At 37.3% G+C, this 20624-nt stretch overlaps 1 protein-coding gene across 5 annotated transcripts in view; it reads left to right on the plus strand.

Annotated features, from left to right (window-relative positions):
- GRIA2 (glutamate ionotropic receptor AMPA type subunit 2) overlaps nt 1–20624 on the plus strand; it is a 156188-nt gene that overhangs the window by 75141 nt on the left and 60423 nt on the right. For all 5 annotated transcript variants that reach the window (XR_004481470.2, XM_004266167.3, XM_049709024.1 and 2 more), the window contains exons 3-5: nt 3641–3880; nt 13510–13706; nt 19502–19555. Coding sequence is in view for 4 of the 5 variants with exons in the window: in XM_004266167.3 (XP_004266215.1) it covers nt 3641–3880; nt 13510–13706; nt 19502–19555 (491 nt within the window). In the remaining variant the exon portion in view is untranslated. The remainder of the gene's footprint in view (nt 1–3640; nt 3881–13509; nt 13707–19501; nt 19556–20624) is intronic.

Below are 20624 nucleotides of genomic sequence, written 5' to 3' on the forward strand. Positions count from 1 at the left end.
GGTTTGAACAGTGAAAGGGATTTTTCATGTAAGTCAGGAATGAGCAGAGTCAGACACATTAAAGGTGGTTTTCAACATCTGTTCTCAGATGAGGACAAAAACATAAATATGAATAAAAGTCGGGAATCTCATCTTTGCTTTATGTTAAAGTATTAGAGTAAATGTAAAGAAATACATACAGCTGTTTTCTGAGACATATTAGTCTGTTCTGTAGAAGATTGTTAGTAAAGATGTCGGTCGACCATTACACAGACATAACCTAGAAATTCCAGGAAACGTTTTATGTTAGAAAGGCAGAAGTGAGTTGAAGATTGATAAATATTTAGAGGAAAATTGAAACATCTGATGAATAAGGGCCACTCAGAGAACTGGCCAATCTGCCTTTCCTTTCATTTCATATCACATGATAGTCATTAAAAATTATTGCCCATCACTTATTGATTGTCTGCAATTGGCTATTCAAATCTATGTATTTTAGCAATGCTCTTATTCATTAAACAAATCTACTTTTTCTATAGACCATTTATTTTTGTGAGTAAAATAAAATGAAATATGATAGTATTGGCCTTATCCTTTAAATGAGATTTAATAAATTTACAAGGTTGCCTGGTATTATGTTTTGGGCTGTTAGATTATGTCACTGGAGAGCTGACTTTCATGTTTTGGATCGAAATGAACTTTGAGATTTAAAGATATCAGCTATTCATTCCCTCAAAGCATGTGGTTGACCTGACTTGGTTGTCTTAAGCGCTGTGGCATGTGTGGTTTGTATTGTGCATTGCAGGGTTTATTCTTGGACAAAGCAACCCTTACTTCTCAGAGAGATAGGATCAAATTTGTGTTTCAAAAAATTATTCTGGTTATATTGTGGAGAAGTGAATGGAAGGGGCATAATTGGTTGAAGGAGGAAAGTTGGGTAGGTATTCCAATAATCCGAGTTAGGGACACAATATTATCCGTTAGTTAAGAGTGTGGACTCTGAATCTGCCTGTCTGGGTTTGAATACAGCATCTCTTACTAGCTGTCTGACTTTGGGTAAGTCACTTAATCTCCCTATGTTTCAATTTTCCTATCAGTAATTTGGGAATAATCATCTTTCCTACCTCGAGGGTTAGCATAAGAAATAAATGAGTTCATGTACCATGGCAGGCCACAAGGCAAGCCCAAGATACATGGTATATGCTATCAGTGAACTGGGATGGTTGGTATGGAGAGAGAAATAAGGGGACCACCTTTGAGTATGTTTAGGTATTAGAATGACCATGACTTAGTGATGGTCTGACTGTGGCGGAGGGATTGGGAGAAGGTCCTTCACTGAAATACAAGTACTGGTAGAGAACAAGGGATTGTGGGAGTGATGGGGACTTCCAAATAGAATATTGTCTTTTTTTTTTTTTTTTAAAGAATGATGATTCTATGCCAAAGTATTTTGATAATATTCTTTGTGTTGCATGGAGTAGAACACATGGGATGAGTTAAGTCCGTGGGAAAGCTTAAAAAAATAGGAGTTCTGAGCTTCACACAATTGCTCCTTGACTGCGTTTCTCAAGGTGAGAGATGTCCCTTTTGGGTGACATGTTTCTGTGTGTGGTACCAGCCCTGCATCCATCTTCTCTTAAAGAGGTTTTGCTCAGCATTAGAACTTTTCATGAGCGCGCCGATCTTGTATATAAAAGCGTTATTAGCACGATAAAGCCTTTAAAAATATCAGATAATACAAGGAATGAGTTATTATGTATAAATCCCAGGTAATTGCAGTTTGTTCTTTATAACTAATGATTTTTACTTGTATTCTTTTTTTTATGGGGCTGTCCTAAAATATGTTTATACTTACATGGCTTGTTAAATAAGAATGTGTATATATTCTTTTTTTTCTTCCAGTTTTATTGAGTTATAATTGACATACAGCACTGTATAAGTTTAAGGCATGAAGCATAATGATTTGACTTACATACATCATGAAATGATCATCACAATAAGTTTAGTGAACATTCATCTCATATAGATACAAAATAAAAGAAAAATTCAAAAATTTTTCTTTGTGATGAGAAGTCTTAGGGTTTACTTTCTTAACTACTCTCATATATAACATTCAGCAGTGTTAATTACATTTATCACGCGGTACATTACATCCCTAGTACTTATTTATCATGTAGAACTGGAATTTCGTACCTTTTGACTACCTTCATCCAGTTTCTTCTCCCCCAGCCTTCACCTCTGATAACTACAAATCTGATCTCTTTTTCTATGAGTTTGCTTGTTGGTTTTTTTAAAAATTTTATGTTATTTATTTTTTTATACAGCAGGTTCTTATTAGTCATCCTTTATACACATCAGTGTTGTTTTTGAAGTGTAAGTGACCAACAGCACTCTGTTAGTTCCTGGTGCACAACACAATGATTCGTTATTTCTGTATATTACAAAATGATCACCAAGGTAGGTCTAGTTACTGTTTGTCACCATACACAGTATTAATGACTATATTCCCCACAACGGAGGTTTCATTCCCGTGACTGATTTATTCTGAAACTGGAAGTTTGTCCTTCTCCAGCTCCCTCACCTGTTTCACTCACCCCCTCACCTCCTCTCTGGTGACCATCTGTTCGTCCTCTGTATTTATGACTCCGTTTCTGTTTTGGTACGTTTATTCTTTTTTGTCCGTTTTTTAGAATCCGCATAGAAATAAAAGCATACACGATTTGCCTTCTCTGTCTGACTTATTTCACTTAGCACAGTATCCTTTAGGTCTGTCCAAGAGTTTTTTCTTTTTATACCTGAGTAATATTCCCTTGTGTACATACACTGCGTCTTCTTTACCCAGTCATCTATTGATGGGCACTTAGGTTGCTTCCATGCCTTGGCTATTGTGAGTAATGCTGCTATGAACATTAGGGTGCATTATTAGTGGGTTTTTTATTCTTCAGAAAAATACCCAGAAGTGGAGTTGCTGGATTGTACGGTAGTTCTATTTTTAATTTTTTGAGGAACCTCTGTAATGTTTTCCATAGTGGCTGCACCAATTTCCATTTCCACCGACAGTACATGAGGGTTCCCCTTTCTCCATATCTTGCCAACATGTGTTATTTGTTGTCTTTTGGATGACAGCCGTTCTAATGTGTGAGGTGATGGCGCGTTGCGGTTTTGATTTGCATTTCCCTGATGATTATTGATGTGGAACATCTTTTCATGTATGTGTTGGCCATCTGTATGTCTTCTTGGGAAAAGTGTCTGTTCAGGTCCTCTGCCCATTTTTTAATTGGGTTGTTTTTGTTTTTGAAGTTGAGTTGTACGAATTATTTGTACATATTGGATATTAACCCCATATCAGATGTAGGATTTGAAAATCTCCTCCCCCATTCAGTAGGCTGCCTTTTCAAACTTGTTGACAGTTTCTGTCACTGTGGAAAAGCTCTTAAGTTTCATGTAGTCCCATAGCCAGAATTATTTTTTAATGCTTTATAATTCTTTGAATTCCTCAAGTGGGGTGTTAAGTAAATAAGCGCTCAAAAATTTGATGAATTATTGATATCAACTCTCTGTATTTTTCAATACGTTGATTCTTTTGTATTTTATGCAAAAGGGCATTTACTTTCAAGCAAATGCATGTGATTTATCCTTTCTGTTTCCCCTGTTCTTCTAGTCTGCTCCCAGTTTTCAAGAGGAGTATATGCAATTTTTGGATTTTATGACAAGAAGTCTGTAAACACCATCACGTCATTCTGTGGGACGCTCCATGTATCCTTCATCACTCCCAGCTTCCCGACAGATGGTACCCATCCATTTGTCATTCAGATGCGACCAGACCTCAAAGGAGCACTTCTCAGCTTGATTGAGTACTACCAATGGGACAAGTTTGCATACCTCTATGACAGTGACAGAGGTAAGTGACACTATCCTTCTCCCTTTGCAATGGGTCAGATTCAGTGCCCACACTTGATACTTCCGTGTGACTTTATAGGGCTGTGTAAGTGTGTTGAAGTCCAAGGGTAACTTGGCTTAATTATGCTGTGTAAATGAGAGATGCAATTCAAAACCGGGGTAACATATTTAGAGTAAAACAAACAAGCAAAAACGTTGTGGATGTACCATTTACAGAGATAGCTTGTGTTCACACAACGCCCGAATGTTCAGTTGTAAGGCACAAAGCACTTTCTGGTGCCAGCAGCTAAGACCCTAGGATGACTATATTCCCAGTCCAGGGTCAGTGAAGTGACGGCCTTGAAAATTGGTTTAAGTAAGAGTTGAATAAATCTATAAATAAGAACGTCTACAGAAATGTATAGACATTAAATATTTCCACATGCAAAGATTTTATCAGGCAGGGACAGTTGTTATTAACCCTGCTTTAGAATGAGATCCCTGAATCTCAGAGAAGTTGATTTTTTCATGAGCCACCCACGCGTGGTTCAGCTGAACTCAGGTCTTTTGACAGCAGACCTGTGCTTTGTCACAGCTCTTCTACAGCTATTTACGAGGAGACGCTTTGGATTAGATAGAGTCTTGCCTCATTTTACTAGTTTTTATTTCAGGGGTAAGGGTCCTTCCTTTGTGTTTCCCGCATCATTTGTGGTGAAGTTTGGTATTAGCGGACCTGATTGACTTACGTGTCATAGAATTTCAGATATTTCTAACCATTCCTGGGGCTGTGATTCAGCTTCAGTGGGTCTGTGTACTTTGTAACATCGAATGAACATTTTGTGCACATGAACGTAGATGATTTTTCTCGAGAGAGTATCCACCCACAGACGCAAAAGTATTGACAACCACCATTGCCAGAGTACCTAATAGATACCAGCCCGTCCACAAAGCAACTTGCTTTAAATGTTCAAGTGAAAACCAGAAGCCTCTTTCTACCAGGAGAGGGCACCTTGCTTACCTGCGAGGGCGGCCAAGCGGGGAGCCAGCTGCCAGCCCTCTGCCACGATCAGTCTGGAGACATTGGCTACAGCAATCACAGCCTAGCATGCTCCAGCCTGGTGTCTGATTCCCTGTCCCGGCCTCCAGTCCTGAGAATGAAAAGGCTCCGTGGAAAAGCCAGTCAGAACTATAGACACTGAGAAGAAAGACTGCCAACAACTTTCCCGCTGCTCTGACAAGGGAGAGCCTTGCTATCCACATGGGGAGTGAAAAACTCAAACACAGAACAGCTGAGAGTAAATACAGATTCCGGTGTGCTGGATGGCCCTCTGCCCATCCTTCTGATAAATGAGATACAGGGCTTATCATCATCTTCCTCTTGCCCTCTGCTATGTCCTCCTTAACTCTTGTCTCCTCTTCATAGGATTTCTACCATCTAAATGTCTTTTACTTCTAGCCATTCTTCTGTGTCATTGTCATGACTCCAGGCCAGGACAGCCCCATGTGTTCATCCTTCATCTTTCCATTTCTGTACTTGTTTCTCTTCAATCCACTTTCCGTAAAGGAGCCAGAAGTTTTGAATGCTTTTATTTATTTTTAATTTAATTTTGTTTTATATGGGGGTATAGTTGACTTACAATGTTGTGTCAGTTTCAGGTGTACAGCAAAGTGATTCAGTTATAATATACATATATCCATTCTTTTTCAGATTCTTTTCCATTATAGGTTATTACAAGGTATTGAGTAGAGTTCCCTGTGCTATATAGTAGGTCTTTGTTGTTTATCTATCTTATATATAGTAGTGTGTACATGTTAATCCCAAACTCCTAATTTATCCCTCCCCTCCACCTTTCCCCTTTGGTGACCATAAGTTTGTTTTCTATGTCTGTGAGTCTGTTTCTGTTTTGTAAATAAGTACATTTGTATCATCTTTTCAGATTCCACATATAAGTGATAGCATATATTTGTCTTTCTTCGTCTGACTTACTTTGCTGAATATGATAATCTCTAGGTCCATCCGTGTTGCTGCAAATGGCATTATTTTATTCTTTTTTAGGGCTGAGTAATATTCCATTGTGTATATGTACCACATCCTCTTTATCCATTTTTCTGTTGATGGACATTTAGGTTGCTTCCATGTCCTGCATATTGTAAATAGTGCTGCAATGGATTTTGAGGTGTGTGTATCTTTTCAAATTATGGTTTCCTCTGGGTGGGAGTGCAGGATCATACGGTAGCTCTATTTTTTGAATACTTTTAAATGCTTTACTGACCACATTGCTCCTTTGCTTACTCGTTATAATGAGGATAAAACTGAAATTTCTTAACATGACTGTAAGGTGTTGTAGTATCTGGTTCCTGCCCACTTATACCACTGCCTTTCTCACTCACTAGGCTAAGCCCATCTCACGAATATTCTTTTACTTTCTCAGGTGCACCAGATTCTTTCACCTTGAATCTCTGCACAGACTTCTAAATTTTTCTCCTTCAGGTCTTAGTTTATATAACATTCCCGCAGAGGTGCATTTCGTATTGTTATCTTCTCTCGAAGCAATCTTTTCTTTCCCTACATAGTACTTATCACAAGTTATAATTAATATTGATGTTCATTCTTCCACCCAAGAAGTGAGCTCCCAGTATATTCTAGGGACTGTTTGAATCACACAGACTAAGCTTTATTCTTTTAATTTAAGATCTGGCTCTAAGCCCAGGAAGGCAATGCCCTGGCAGTTCCCACTACACCTAACTGTACCTACAGCGCTTAAGATAATGCTGGCACAGAGTTGATGTCAATAAATAGCACTAATAACTGAATGAGTTGAGCATCTGTGTATTTTAAGTTTGAGGTGGTATTAGAACCTGGATCTTGCTTGCTAAATTGAAGGATCAGAGGTGAGTTCTCTCTACTCTTTGACTAGGTGCAAGGCGGTGTTTTCACTTTAGGGACACACTGCAGCGTCACTATGGATCGGATGATGATGGATGGACTTATGTACTTGTGGAAAGAACCTGACACATCTTTAATGATTTTATGAACACTTTATGAATATTAAATGAAATTGAAATGATGCGATAATCTCCAATCATTAAATTATACAAATTGATTTGAGTCGAGTGCATCTGTGGAGAGGTCAACGTTACAGTGATAACATTAAGTAATTATATATTAAAGCCAGAACTGACATTATGGATACATTTTCAAGATATTTTCAAATGGATACTCATGTTTTAATATGAAGAGTATCACACTGGCTTTTCATCTGAATCTGTTTTCAGAGATAAATGCATAAGACTCAAAATACTGGCAAAAGACCCTTATGTAATGTTTTACTTGACTCGTGGAAATGGCATGTTTGCTCTCTGATTTTTTCTTACTAATTACAATTGTTATAGCTTTGCTGTCATATCACATTTTAAAACGTTTATTCATACATTTACCACATGAACTGTTTTTTTCCCCCTATGGTCCTTAACCCACTTCTCTTACACTTTAAGGAAGCACCTCCTTGTTTTTGTGTTACACGACTTGAGAATGAATCTGTGCCCTTACTATATTATGAGCGCTTTGAAAAATAGGCTCCGTGATTTGATCTTTCAAGTTATGTCTCCATGTGCCTCAATTTCAAAGAGTTTTGTCTGTTTTTGATATGGCACTCTTTCCAGGTCCTTGACCGTAAGGATTTGTTTTTAATAATCTTTAATTTTCTGAGAGTCTAGATCAGGTAAACATGCTGTTAAATTTTAATTTCTAAATATATGAATTGATGTTCTTTTGAATAGCCCAAACATGAGAATGGCTGTCCAACATTCTGCACTGAATACAAGCTAGATGAAAAGGACGCAGTTTTTCTATGCTGCTTCTTTGCACTGGTTTTAACTAGGACTGCCAATGAAACCTTTCCCGATTCCAGCTATCCATCCAAAGGCCGAGCAGCAAGTCCAGGAGACTACATCCCACTTGTAGACAAGGGAAGACATGGATGCGTCCTGATCTTTGTATAGGCTTTTGACTATTTCAGGTTTACCGGTGAGAGGATTGCTGAAACTGTTCACCTGGTGCCGTGTGACCCTTTAGGAATGCTGGTGTCTTCTCTTTATCCCAGTCATGTGGCAGCAGCCTGGCACTCCTCAATGGATAACCCAACACCCTTCCTAAAAGTTCCGGAGAGAGGAGGTAGATGGCAGGGAGAGTAGGTAGATGGATTCTCAACACCTTGGAGATATAGAATCATGGGGTTGCCTATGTTACTCCATTCAATATAGGTTTGTCTTTGGAGTCACATGTACTACATTTGAACCAGGACTTAATCAAAATGTGGTTTTTATTTATTGCGTCAGTGTTCATAAGGTAAGGTCATACATTTCTGTAGACAGTTGGTAAAACCAGAACTAATGCTTTTATAACTCGGTTTTAACTTTGAACCACACTATTCGTCCCCTGAAGGAAAGGCACATGGATTCCAGTTCAAAAAAGGCATCATGCCTGGAATAAAAATGCTTCCAGATTATAAATTGCTTTTATGATGTTCCTGAGAAAGTCAGTGAGGGAAATATATGTTAATCTAATCTGGCCTAGACGTGCTGCTGTGATTTAGTGATCATAAAGTATTAATTTCTGTGCCTGAAAGATGAATAAGGGCTATGAATTTTAAATGGAACAAAAAATATTTTCAAGAAGAAAGACATGGTCTGAGTGAAATATACCTATATGCAGTAGTCACTTTTAATTCCACCTATTAACGTGCAAACTGAGGCATTAGACTCCACCTGTTTCAGGGCTGAAGGTTTTTCTGTAATTTTGTCACAGGCTTAGGAGCAGTAGCTTAAGATGCGACTGTGAACAACTGATGGTTCTTGGAGAGAGTTTTAGGGAGAGTGTCAGCTTATAAATAGGGTGTACAGCTGTAACTAGTCCAGCAACAATTAGGCACTCGAAGAAGTAACATAATACAGAAGTAAGTAGCAGTACTTTAGCTAGTCTTTATTTTATCCAGAAGTCTGAGCATTTAGTAGAGTGTAGAACTTAATTTTATACTCCTGTCATATTCTTGAGGTTTTTTTTTTTTTTCTTTTGCGGTACGCGGGCCTCTCACTGTTGTGGCCTCTCCCGTTGTGGAGCACAGGCTCCGGATGCGCAGGCTCAGCGGCCATGGCTCACGGGCCCAGCCACTCCGCGGCATGTGGGATCCTCCCGGACCGGGGCGCAAACCTGCGTCCCCTGCAATGGCAGGCGGACTCTCAACCACTGCGCCACCAGGGAAGCCCTTCTTGAGGTTTTTCAGAATATATTTTAAATATATTTCTTAGGAAGAGCAGTTAATTTTCCAATTTTTTTTTCTATTTGTAGATGAACAACGGTATATCTCAAGTTCTCTTTGTCATAAGCAATAAAATAATAAGAAATTAAACCAGGATTTAAGTGTCCTGATTTAGTGTTACAGATATTAGAGTTGAATAACCAGCTACTAATGTTTTTAAACAAACCAATACTTACATAGAATTCCCAGTGTCCATACAAGTTTATATTCTGAATTAAGGGATGAGTGTATTTATAAAGATACTTCTAAACTAGTTTGTGTGGAAGGGAAAGAGGTAATACTTTCTCTCCTAATTGGAATATGTTACCAAGAGGCTAAGAGCATCAGTTTGTGTTGTGTATGAATAATTTAATTTCACCTTACTATTTGTGATGTGCATTTTCAGTGATTTTTTTAAATTTTAAAATGATCTATTAATTTTAAACTAACCAGACATAATAGAAAACTCTTAGTTATAGGAAAGGGGCAGATCAAGTTGAGAAAGTATTTGAGAGAGTCCGTTGCTACTTCCAAAAATAAAACAAATCGGAGAATATTGATTAATAAGCATGGGACAGCAGTCTTTTCAAAATGTGAGACAGGTCATGCCATGGTTGGTGAATTATTTCTGGCTGTCCTTAGGAGATAACTGAATAATATTCAGTGTCTTCTGATGAAGCTAAATTCATCGTCTGATTACGTACCACTTGGGCAGTTTAGCATCTTAATAAATGGATGTATTTTTTTTTAGGTTTCATAGGTTACACAATATTAATTCTAAGAGTTTTCATAACAGAATCCACACCAACTGTGAGTTATTTTTTGATACATAAAATGGATGAGTTTGAATCAGCTCTTTCTTTAAATGCATTTTATTGATTTTATATATATATATCCTCTCCATATTTTGGACGAAGTGAACTGCCAATACATGTTAAGTTAGAAATATCACTTGAGATTCATGTACACATTGGCATTTATATTTAAAATTTCTTGTTATATGTGTTAAAGGATAGGACAGAATGTCAAGAGCATCACCACTTGAAACTTTAACTTAGTATGTGGTTAAGTTCATAGTTAAATGAAAGCAACATGAAATGATTGATTACCTAGAAGAAAGGAAGCTCACGTATAAGTGCTGAATGGTAATATGTAGTATGTAGAACACCACCCATGGATGTGTTGTTTTAAAGAGGTGACAAGGAAGAGTCGCATCATGACTGGAACGTGGCGAAGTAGGACCTTTGACAGTGAAAAAGGTTTAGAAAATTAGCTTTTTTTCCTACTTGGAAAAAAAACTGAATAAACTTAATAAGTGTTTTCAAGCACGTTGATAGCTGTTGCGTCGATCATGATGATCAACTTTGGTTCTGTCTTCACTGATGATGAAAAACGGGAAAAGGACTTGGAATGCATCCTGGAAGGATTTAATTTACTTACAGTGAACGGAAATCATAGGTGATCTGTGAAGTTTTTAAAAGAAGTTTTATCATTAATAGATTTTTGACAATGGCATGTGGTCTCTGTTTAAGTTATCCCGTGAGTAATTCTTGAGTACCCTGTATTTTTTGTTACAAGACTGGATGGAGGAAACTAATTTTGTTGTTTTGCCCAAAAAAACCCCACAAAATTCATTTCAAGTTTAATTTATCGTTCAACTTTTCAGTTTGAAATAAAAGTAAATTATTTTCAATTTTCATTATGAAATATTTAAAATAACAACATGGACAGAATAATGTGTCCTGAAGAAGACCTGAAAGGACACTTAAGCCAGCTTTATTAGTGAAGGGTAAGAGGAAACTTGCTTTATCTCTATCCTGCTCCTGACAATTATTATTATTTATTTATTTTTAAAAATTTATTTATTTTATTTTTGGCTGTGTTGGGTCTTTGTTTCTGTGCGAGGGCTTTCTCTAGTTGCGGCAAGCGGGGGCCACTCTTCATTGTGGTGTGCGGGCCTCTCACTATTGCGGCCTCTCTTGTTGTGGAGCACAGGTTCCAGACCCGCAGGCTCAGTAGTTGTGGCTCACAGGCCTAGTTGCTCCGCGGCATGTGGGATCCTCCCAGACCAGGGCTCGAACCCGTGTCCCCTGTATTGGCAGGCAGATTCTCAACCCCTGCCTCACCAGGGAAGCCCCTGACCATTATTTTGAGGCAAATAACTGACATCCTATTATTTCAGCTGTAAATATTTCAGTTTATATTTTGAAAGAACAATTCTCTTGGTTTAAATATAACTACAATATCATTATCATATATAGACAAGTTAACAGTAATTCATTACTAGCAGCATCTGTTTTTTTTTTCACAGTTTGTTTGAATCAGGATAAAAGTGAGGTCCACATATCCAGTTGGTTAACATATCTCTTTAGGCTTTTATAAGGTAATGTAGAGCTTCCCACAGTCTGGACTTTGATTAACATATTACTCTTTGCCATATATTCGTTATAAAAGGGTAATTAGATCTAGATCCTTGCTGAGATTCACGTTCACTTCTTGGCATGAATCTTTCATAGGTGGTGTTGAGTATCCCCATTTGAAGGCACGTAACTTCTACGCATCTCTCTTTTTGTTTTGTTAGCGGCAGTTAACAGTTCTTGCCTTGATTCATTAATTCACAAGGTGTTACAAGATTGGTTGTAATTCTGAATCTATATTCGTTCCTCATTTATTAGCTGGAGTTTTTCCAAAAAACCCATCCCTTAATGAACTATTACCCTGAGTAGAGTTCATATAGGAAAGGTGGGAAAACGCTTGTTTCTTTACCTTTATTTACCAGTTTTCAAAATAATAGCTTGTCTCCTTAGCATCCATCAAAGGCAATCAGATATTTTTCTTAAATATCATTACTAATCTATGGATTAGAAAATGTATGTATTTAAGCCTTCTGCAGTTATTATTTTTATTGCTATTCCAACTGCGTCATCTCTGTTTAAAGTGATTCTCATCAAATTTGCTCCTGGGTCTTTTGACACGAGGCTGATAGTTTTGGAGAGCTTCCTGCTTTGGGGGGCCACAAGGTGCTCTAGGCTCATCTTATATACCCTTGGCAATATGGAATCAATGAGAATTTTAATGATATTTTCCAGGCTCAGGTAATTTTCAACAACATTTAGAATACGCATATTTTTTTGCTGTGATAAATAGATTTCAATAAAGTTTAGAACATGAATTAAGCTTCTAGAGTCATGTGTTCACATTAGGGAAACCCCAGATTTTATGGGTAAAAAGGGTCCAATATTCTTGTCTTTCTGCAATAAAGAAGATGATGTGATGAGTCCTGAATTCTTTTAGGAGCCTTGATTTTTGTTGTTCATTAAGCTCTTCATAGAAATGATGAATTTGGGTTGGCTGTGAAGAGTTGAAGTGACATGGAAGACAAGTCTATATACTAGCTTTCCAAGTGCTAAACTGCAGCATTAACCTTAGGAAAGATGTTCCCAAGTTGTTTTCCCTCCCAGTCCTACATATGAGGCAATGTGTGACCAATTAAAAACAAAAATACAATTTTCGATATGACCTAAGTCGTATGATGCTATAAACAAAGTTACTAATGACGAGTAAAGTGGTCTCACATTTGGGAAGTTAAGTAAGTGTAACCAGTGCGTACTAGAAAACTAACTGCTACCATGTGGTTAATAGGTGAACATTTAATTTCTACAGGATTAGTCCCAGTAACAAAAATGATATAACAGAGGCTGAGGGAAAAAAATAAATAAATAACAACAACTGCCGACCAGAAAACGATAGGAGGAAATCGAGCAGCTTCAGAGATGACTGGTTTTCAGACTCGCATAGACCCACCTAGATTCATCTCACTGAAAATAGACTCACCGTCTTCAGGATAATAATGTGAAATGATAGTGTGTCATATATAAAGAAATATTTTTTTCTATTCTATACAAGAAAGAATGGATGTCCTTTGATTTCATTAAAACCAGAGGTAGGGAATTTCCTGGCGGTCCAGTTAGGACTGGGCGTTTTCACTGCGGAGGGCACGGGGTCAATTCCTGGTTGGGGAACCAACATCCCTCAAGCTGCACGGTGTGGCCAAACAAACAAAACCCCCCAAACCCCAGAGGTATTAAAACACCACACTTTGGTAATGTCCAAAAGAAAACAGCTGAGAAGCCCGAATGAAGGGGGTACAGTTTTCCCAGGTAGAGGAAAGAGCTCTGGATGCGAAGTGGCAACGAGCGGGTGTTGCGAAGGATCGTAGCTGTCGCTCTTCAGAGGCGTCAGCATCCCTTCGTTGCAGAAAAGTAGCAGCCTTCCAGATGCGTGTCAGTTTCGCAGCGCGCTTCTCCGTTAGTCGAGCCTTGCCGTCAGCCCCCCTGTCTCTCTGCTTTCCTAGGCTTGTCCACCCTGCAGGCGGTGCTGGATTCCGCTGCCGAAAAGAAGTGGCAAGTGACTGCTATCAACGTGGGGAACATCAACAATGACAAGAAAGATGAGACCTACCGCTCGCTCTTCCAGGATCTGGAGCTAAAGAAGGAGCGTCGGGTCATCCTGGACTGTGAGCGGGACAAAGTCAACGACATCGTGGACCAGGTGGGCTCCTGTCTGTTTCCTAGGGCGCCCAATCGAGCGCGTGCGTGCAGCCTCGGCGTTTGCAGGGAGCGTTTCGGGGCGGTGCTTGAGCAGCAGGTTGTTTCCCCAGGGCCCGTGGAGGACCCGGCAAGGATCAGCAGTGACCTTCTCCCTGGCTTCACTCAGCAAGAGCAGGGCGTCCCCAGTAGTGCTGGCACATCACAGGAACCATTACCTGTATGCAATATACAGGTCCTGATCGTGTGGTCTATCGTGTTGTCCTAAATTTTGATATTTTGAAGTGGAAATTTAAAATTCAATTCTTTTGAGCTGTTAAGAGAGAAAGAAATGGGCAGGCATGAAGTGAAAATAAGTCTGGGTCCTAAGGGAAAAGTGAGTAATTCATGGATTCTTCGGCAAGACGTGGAGTACTTCAAACATTAGGATATAGTGTGGTGTGCTAAACCTGGATTGTTGTCTGAGTGGACTTTGGTCTTCAGAAAAAGCATGTATTTATTTTTCCAAGAAGTAATTTTTTTCCTCCTAAGTAGGTAGGTTTTGTGTCACTGTGAAACTATTAATCTATGAAAAAAAATATGTAGGAGTGATATATGCAGTCCTTGCTGCTTGAAAAGTAAACTAGATGTATTGATTTGCATTATTTTAAAGAATAATATGATACCAGAGATATCTGTGCTCACCACATCACCTTGCTTCCTTTTAAGATCTTTCAGGATGGGACGGCCATGCAGTGATTTCCACACGATAGAAATAAAATCCACTATGTTATGCAGGTAGGGTAGGTGACCAGAGCTGGTGCTAAAAAGCATCAAGATTTACTGCCTAAGGCCTCCTCCACTGGTTTCTGCTTCTTTTCCAGCTGAAAATGTACATTTATAATATTTTCCTTGGAATAATTATATATATGTTATATGTTTATGTATGTCACTTACATACACAAATGTATGTATATAAAATTATTCCTTGGAATAATATAGGATTGGAGGAAAACTACACAATTAAGTATGCATATCTTGGCCCTTCTTAGGCTTTGAGGAGAAAATTAGATTCACTAATCTGTAAAACAAAGCATTGTGCAAACATAAACCTTGATGAACCCTTAATTGTTATAGAATAATACAGGGCCTAAGATATACAAAATGGATCTCTTATGAAATATTGAATAACTGAATAAAACTGGCTTGTTATGACAACAAACTAAATGTTTTATATCAGAGAGGTCAACATTTCAGTAGAACAGTCTTGATTCTTGTCTCCAGAGAGGAAGCTGGGATTGTCTTTAACCCGAAGGCCTCTGTTCAAATGGGAGCCCAACAACTCATTTGAATTTCAGAGGAGGTTCTCATTAAAACTGAATTTTGATAATAGTTGTTAGTCTTTGTTTTAAAAATTTAGGTATTCATGACTCATAATAATACAAGTTGCTGAAAGCCTATATGAAAATAATTATTTCCAAAACTAGAAGAGAGAAACTACAAAAGAAACTGGGACTATATGGAATGGAATTTTTTTTAATCTTTTTTTGTAAACTTTTTATTTTATATTGGAGTATAGTTGATTAGAAATGTTGTGATAGTTTCAGGTGTACAGCAAAGTGATTCAGTTATGTATATACATGTATCTATCATTTTTCAAATAACTTTCCCATTTAGGTGGTTACATAACACTGAGCAGAGTTCCCTGTACTATACAGTAGGTCTTTGTTGGTTATCCATTTTACTTTTTTAATAGATCTTTAATGGAGTATAATTGCTTCACAGTACTGTGTTAGTTTCTGTCGTACAACAAAGCGAATCAGCCATATGCATACACATGTCCTCATATCCCCTCCCTCTTGAGCCTCCCTCCCACCCTCCCTATCCCACCCCTCTAGGTGCTCACAAAGCACTGAGCTGATCTCCTTGTGCTATGCGGCTGCTTCCCACTAGCTAAATATTTTACATTCGGTAGTGTATGTCGATGCTACTCTCATTTTGCCCCAGCTTCGCCCTCCCACCCCATCTCATCAAGACCATTCTCTAGGTCTACCTCTTTATTTCTGCCCTGCAACTAGGTTCATCAGTACCATTTTTTTTTTTTTTTTTTTAGATTCCATATATATGTGTTAGCATATGGTATTTGTTTTTCTCTTTCTGACTTACTTCACTCTGTATGACAGACTCTAGGTCCATCCACCTCACTACAAATAACTCAATTTTGTTTCTTTTCATGGCTGAGTAATATTGCATTGTGTATATGTGCCACATCTTTATCCATTCATCTGTCGATGGACACTTAGGTTGCTTCCATGTCCTGGCTATTGTAAACAGTGCTGCAGTGAACATTGTGGTACATGACTCTTTGAATTATGGTTTTCTCAGGGTATATGCCCAGTAGTGGGATTGCTGGGTCATATGGTAGTTCTATTTTTAGTTTTTTAAGGAATTTCCGTACTGTTCTCCATAGTGGCTGTATCAATTTACATTCCCACCAACAGTGCAGGAGGGTTCCCTTTTCTCCACACCCTCTCCAGCATTTATTGTTTGTAAATTTTTTGATAATGGCCATTCTCACTGGCATGAGGTGATACTTCATTGTAGTTTTGATTTGCATTTCTCTGATAATTAACAATGGTGAACATCTTTTCACGTGCCTCGTGGCCATCTGTATGTCTTCTTTGGAGAAATGTCTATTTAGGTCTTCTGCCCATTTTTTGATTGGGTTGCTTGTTTTGATGATATTAAGCTGCATGAGTGGAATGGAATTTTTTAAAAATTTATTTTATTGAAGCATAGTTGATTTACAATGTTGTGTTAATTTCTACTGTACTGCAAAGTGACTCAGATATATATATATATATACACATATATATATATATGCAGACACACATATATACATTCTTTTTTATATTCTTTTCCATTATGATTTATCACAGGATATTGAATATAGTTCCCTATGATATACAGTAGGACCTTGTTGTTTATCCATTCTTTATACAATAGTTTGCATCTGCTAATCCCAAACTCTCAATCCTTCCCTCCCCTAACCCCTTCTCCCCCTTGGTAACCATAAGTCTGTTCTCTATGTCTATGAGTCTGTTTCTGTTTCATAGATATGTTCATTTGTGTCATATTTTAGATTCCACATATAAGTGATATTATACGATATTTGTCTTTCTCTGTCTGACTTGCTTCACTTTGTATGATAATCTCTAGGTCCATCCATGTTGCTGCAAATGGCATTATTTCATGGAATGAAATTTTTTGTAGCAAATATATGATCGTGATTAAATAAATGTCCATATGGACATCCATTCAAAATGTACACAGTATTTTGCACATATATTTTATTTGAATGTATTATGTGAGTGTGTGGATTTATTGAGGACATTGTATGTATCTGGAATGAGGGATGCCAAGAAAGGTAAGGGTCTTGACTTTACCTTCTGAATTCATTGTTTAAAGGGAAGGAAAATGTACACACACAATAAACACTGCTGTATTACAAGTTGTAAAGCAATGTGGTCTAAGAGCATGCAGGAGGAAGTACCTGTCTTAACAGGGGTGGGAAGATGTATGAATGGGTCACACATGGGTACCACTTGGCTGGCTGGCTTGGATTCCTCCAGTTGTTTGTTCAGTGAATTTCCCTGAGTGTCTGATGCTTACCAGACAGGCACTGCAGGAGATCCAAGATGTAGTGTTAAACAAAACAGGCATGCCCATCAAGGTGAATAGCCATGATGTTTCCTAGTTACATTAATATGCAGTTATAGTAATGGTAATACTATGAATGAACAGAACAGGATGTTATGAGAAAAAAAATTGCAGAAAAAATAATTTCAATTGGGAGATCATGGTAGGCCTTCAAGGAATAGAGTTTACCAGGCAGAAAGTGGGGTTGAGGTACATTTCAAGAAAAGGAAACACTATTGACTTACTCACTCTGTCAAGAGAATGGAGATGAGATGAAACTTTATATTCATCATTGCTTAAAGTTAGAAATATAATTAAACGCTGTTAGTCTATGAGTATTTTATCATTCAATAAAACTTTAGAGACACTTATTTCTAGTTGTAATTAGGTGGGGAAAGGACTCAGACGTCAAAAACACTTAGAAATTAACATAAATTTACTACTGTTAATGCAATACTAATGGCTCCATAAAGCAAAGATATGATGGTATGGCTGATACTAATTCTTAGAGAGAAGTAAGGCTAGACCATTCTTCATATTTCTCCTTTTTCTCAATGAACACTAAACTCAACTACTTCTACTTCTGGTAGCACCATTAATACTGTGTTTTTTCTGAATTCCCAGAAGGAAAACATGCACGATTATGAAAGTAGAATGACCAATAAGCACAATCAACAGATGCCAGTAGGAAATATGAGGGGCATGACCGTCTCAGTTCAGCTGATGCTAATTAATATATTTTTCATTCAGGAGGACATCTTTCTTCAAAATTCTCCCTTCAACACAGAGTATTCATTTTCTTGGAAAAGGCAATTTAGTTGTGTTACAAAAAATAAGTTAAAAAATAAGATAAGCCTAACTGCCTTCCAAATTTGTGACCATGTTAGACTATCAAAGTAACATATGGTGGAATCCCTCTAGGATCTGGCCCTCCCCTTGCTCTTTGACTGAATGTGTTGCTTTGGAGCATCTGACTTTGCCTGGGATGAAGGAGGGAAGTCTTCTAGGAGGTAACACTGGGCTGAGATTCACTGTGCCTTAAGAGACAAAGGGTATGGTGTGGAGGGAACTTTCCAAGCAGAGGAAACAGGATCTATGAAAGCCCTGAGGTGATGGAAAGAAGCTCTTTTTGCACAAAGAAACAAAAAGAGGGCCACGTGGCTCTAGTATAGAGAGTGAGAAGGTGGGCCTGAGCTTCACAGTGTGTGAAGGATTTCGTACATTACGCTAATAAAAGCAATGGGAAGCCGCCAAAACAGTTCAGTAAGGGAGGGAATCTAACCTTTTCCATTTTTAATAATAGTTAATCCTTTCCGTTAGTGTGACTATTTTCTTAAAAATAGAAATTACATTTGAGTATCTCAGTACCAGGACTGCAGCGTGGCCATTTTACCTACTTCCCTTTATAAGTGATAGAGATCAGTGAGAGTCCAGGTGATACAATAATGTCCAAAACTGTTGGGAGCATTGCCAAATGACTACTTGTGCCATGATTTTTGACTTAGATTTGTGGAGAGAAATTAGCTTCTCTGACATTTTGCTGCCTTAAACGAGAAATAACAATGTTCATTTGAACTAGACTATAAGTATTTCAAGATTCTTAAGATTGGAATTTTATTTTATAGATCTATATAACAATTCTGTTATATGCTTATTAATATTCTTTTAAAACCCATGTACTGCTATAAACTCTGTGTTTATCTTTGAATGTAGATTGTGAATATAAAATCTCAGATGCTGGGTTCAGCTGTCTATGTTTCACTGAAAAGAAAAAAAATAGCTTTTGTAGGAATAAAATTATGACTTATTAGGGATTCAACACGTTTTTGATTTCACATTTCTTAAAATATTGAAACCTTATTTTCACTATTAACGAAACCAAGGTAATCACTTTTGTTTAGTTATTGACTTCTTGAAAGATAATATTTATAAAGCACTAAAATGTATGGTTACTTTTTTCTGAGAGAAATATTATCTGAATTTGATAATTATATTTTATCAAATACGACTCATTGTAGACTATCAAGAAACACAGTAGATAAAATTTATTTTCTGAATCAGGTCATAACAGAAGTAATTTTACATTTATATTACTTACATTTGTTTCTTTATCTTTGTTAGGTTATTACCATTGGAAAACACGTTAAAGGGTACCATTACATCATTGCAAATCTGGTAGGTGAATTAATGATATTTATTATTTTAATAGACATGCCTGTTAATTCAAAAACATTTTATGGCCAGCATTTATCAGTGGTATCTTAAAAAACATATTTTGATTATATCAATCAATTAGAAGTGACAATATTTTTCTGAATTTGTTACACTTTAGATTTACTTTGCATTTCATATTTTCTAATCAATTTCCTATTGTTATAAATGATGTGAGAAATTATAGAACAATATTTGACAAGCTTATACTTTGTGTTAAAGGTATATTTTAACTAAGGGAAAATTTTCAAAAAGATATAAAATTTAAGTGTCCACATTTCCCCTTGTTTCTCACTGTCACCGTAATTATAAACTTTACCCATTTCTTTAAAGTTCTTAGTATCTATAATATTTGAAATGCACATTTGTGAGAATATGTCTTGGTGCAAAATAAAGCCTGGAAATATCCAGAATATTTATATATTGTGTATTATTTATGTCTGATCTGCTACTTACTGTATAAGCAACACAATGAAAATTGAATAGCTGATCACTTTTTCATTGAGCTTCCCTCAAATTAAGATTATACTGAAACATTCCCGTGATTAATTGTATCTCCCTTCTTAAGTATGATCAAAGGCAATTTAGAACGACCACTAGAAATTTATTTTTTCAAAATAGTTTTTAGATCGGCATTAATGTGAGCTTGAGGCTCCCCTGCTGCAAAGGTCTACGTTCTTCAAACAAGTATGATTCTGCACAATTGAGGGCTCCGTCTCCCCAGCCTCAGAAAAAAAGGTGATTAAAAGAGTGACAAAAGCAGAGAATGAGTGTATTCTCAGTAGCATTATAGGACTGTGAAAATTTCCTATTTATACAGATGAGGATTTATGATGTCGCTTGTGGAATATTAGATTGTTATGTCACAAGACATTATTTCCAGTAGTCACGGAGAGATTTAAAAACCCCACAACCTTACAAGTGATAAATATTGTTTTCACTAGAAAGTGGCACCAGTGATAAAGAATATTCAATCTCAAACCTACATATATTGAGAGAAGTTGGTTGTTCAAGATAAAATTTCTGTTTGGCA

Source organism: Orcinus orca, chromosome 4 (assembly GCF_937001465.1).
Source record: "Orcinus orca chromosome 4, mOrcOrc1.1, whole genome shotgun sequence".
NCBI lineage: Eukaryota > Metazoa > Chordata > Mammalia > Artiodactyla > Delphinidae > Orcinus > Orcinus orca.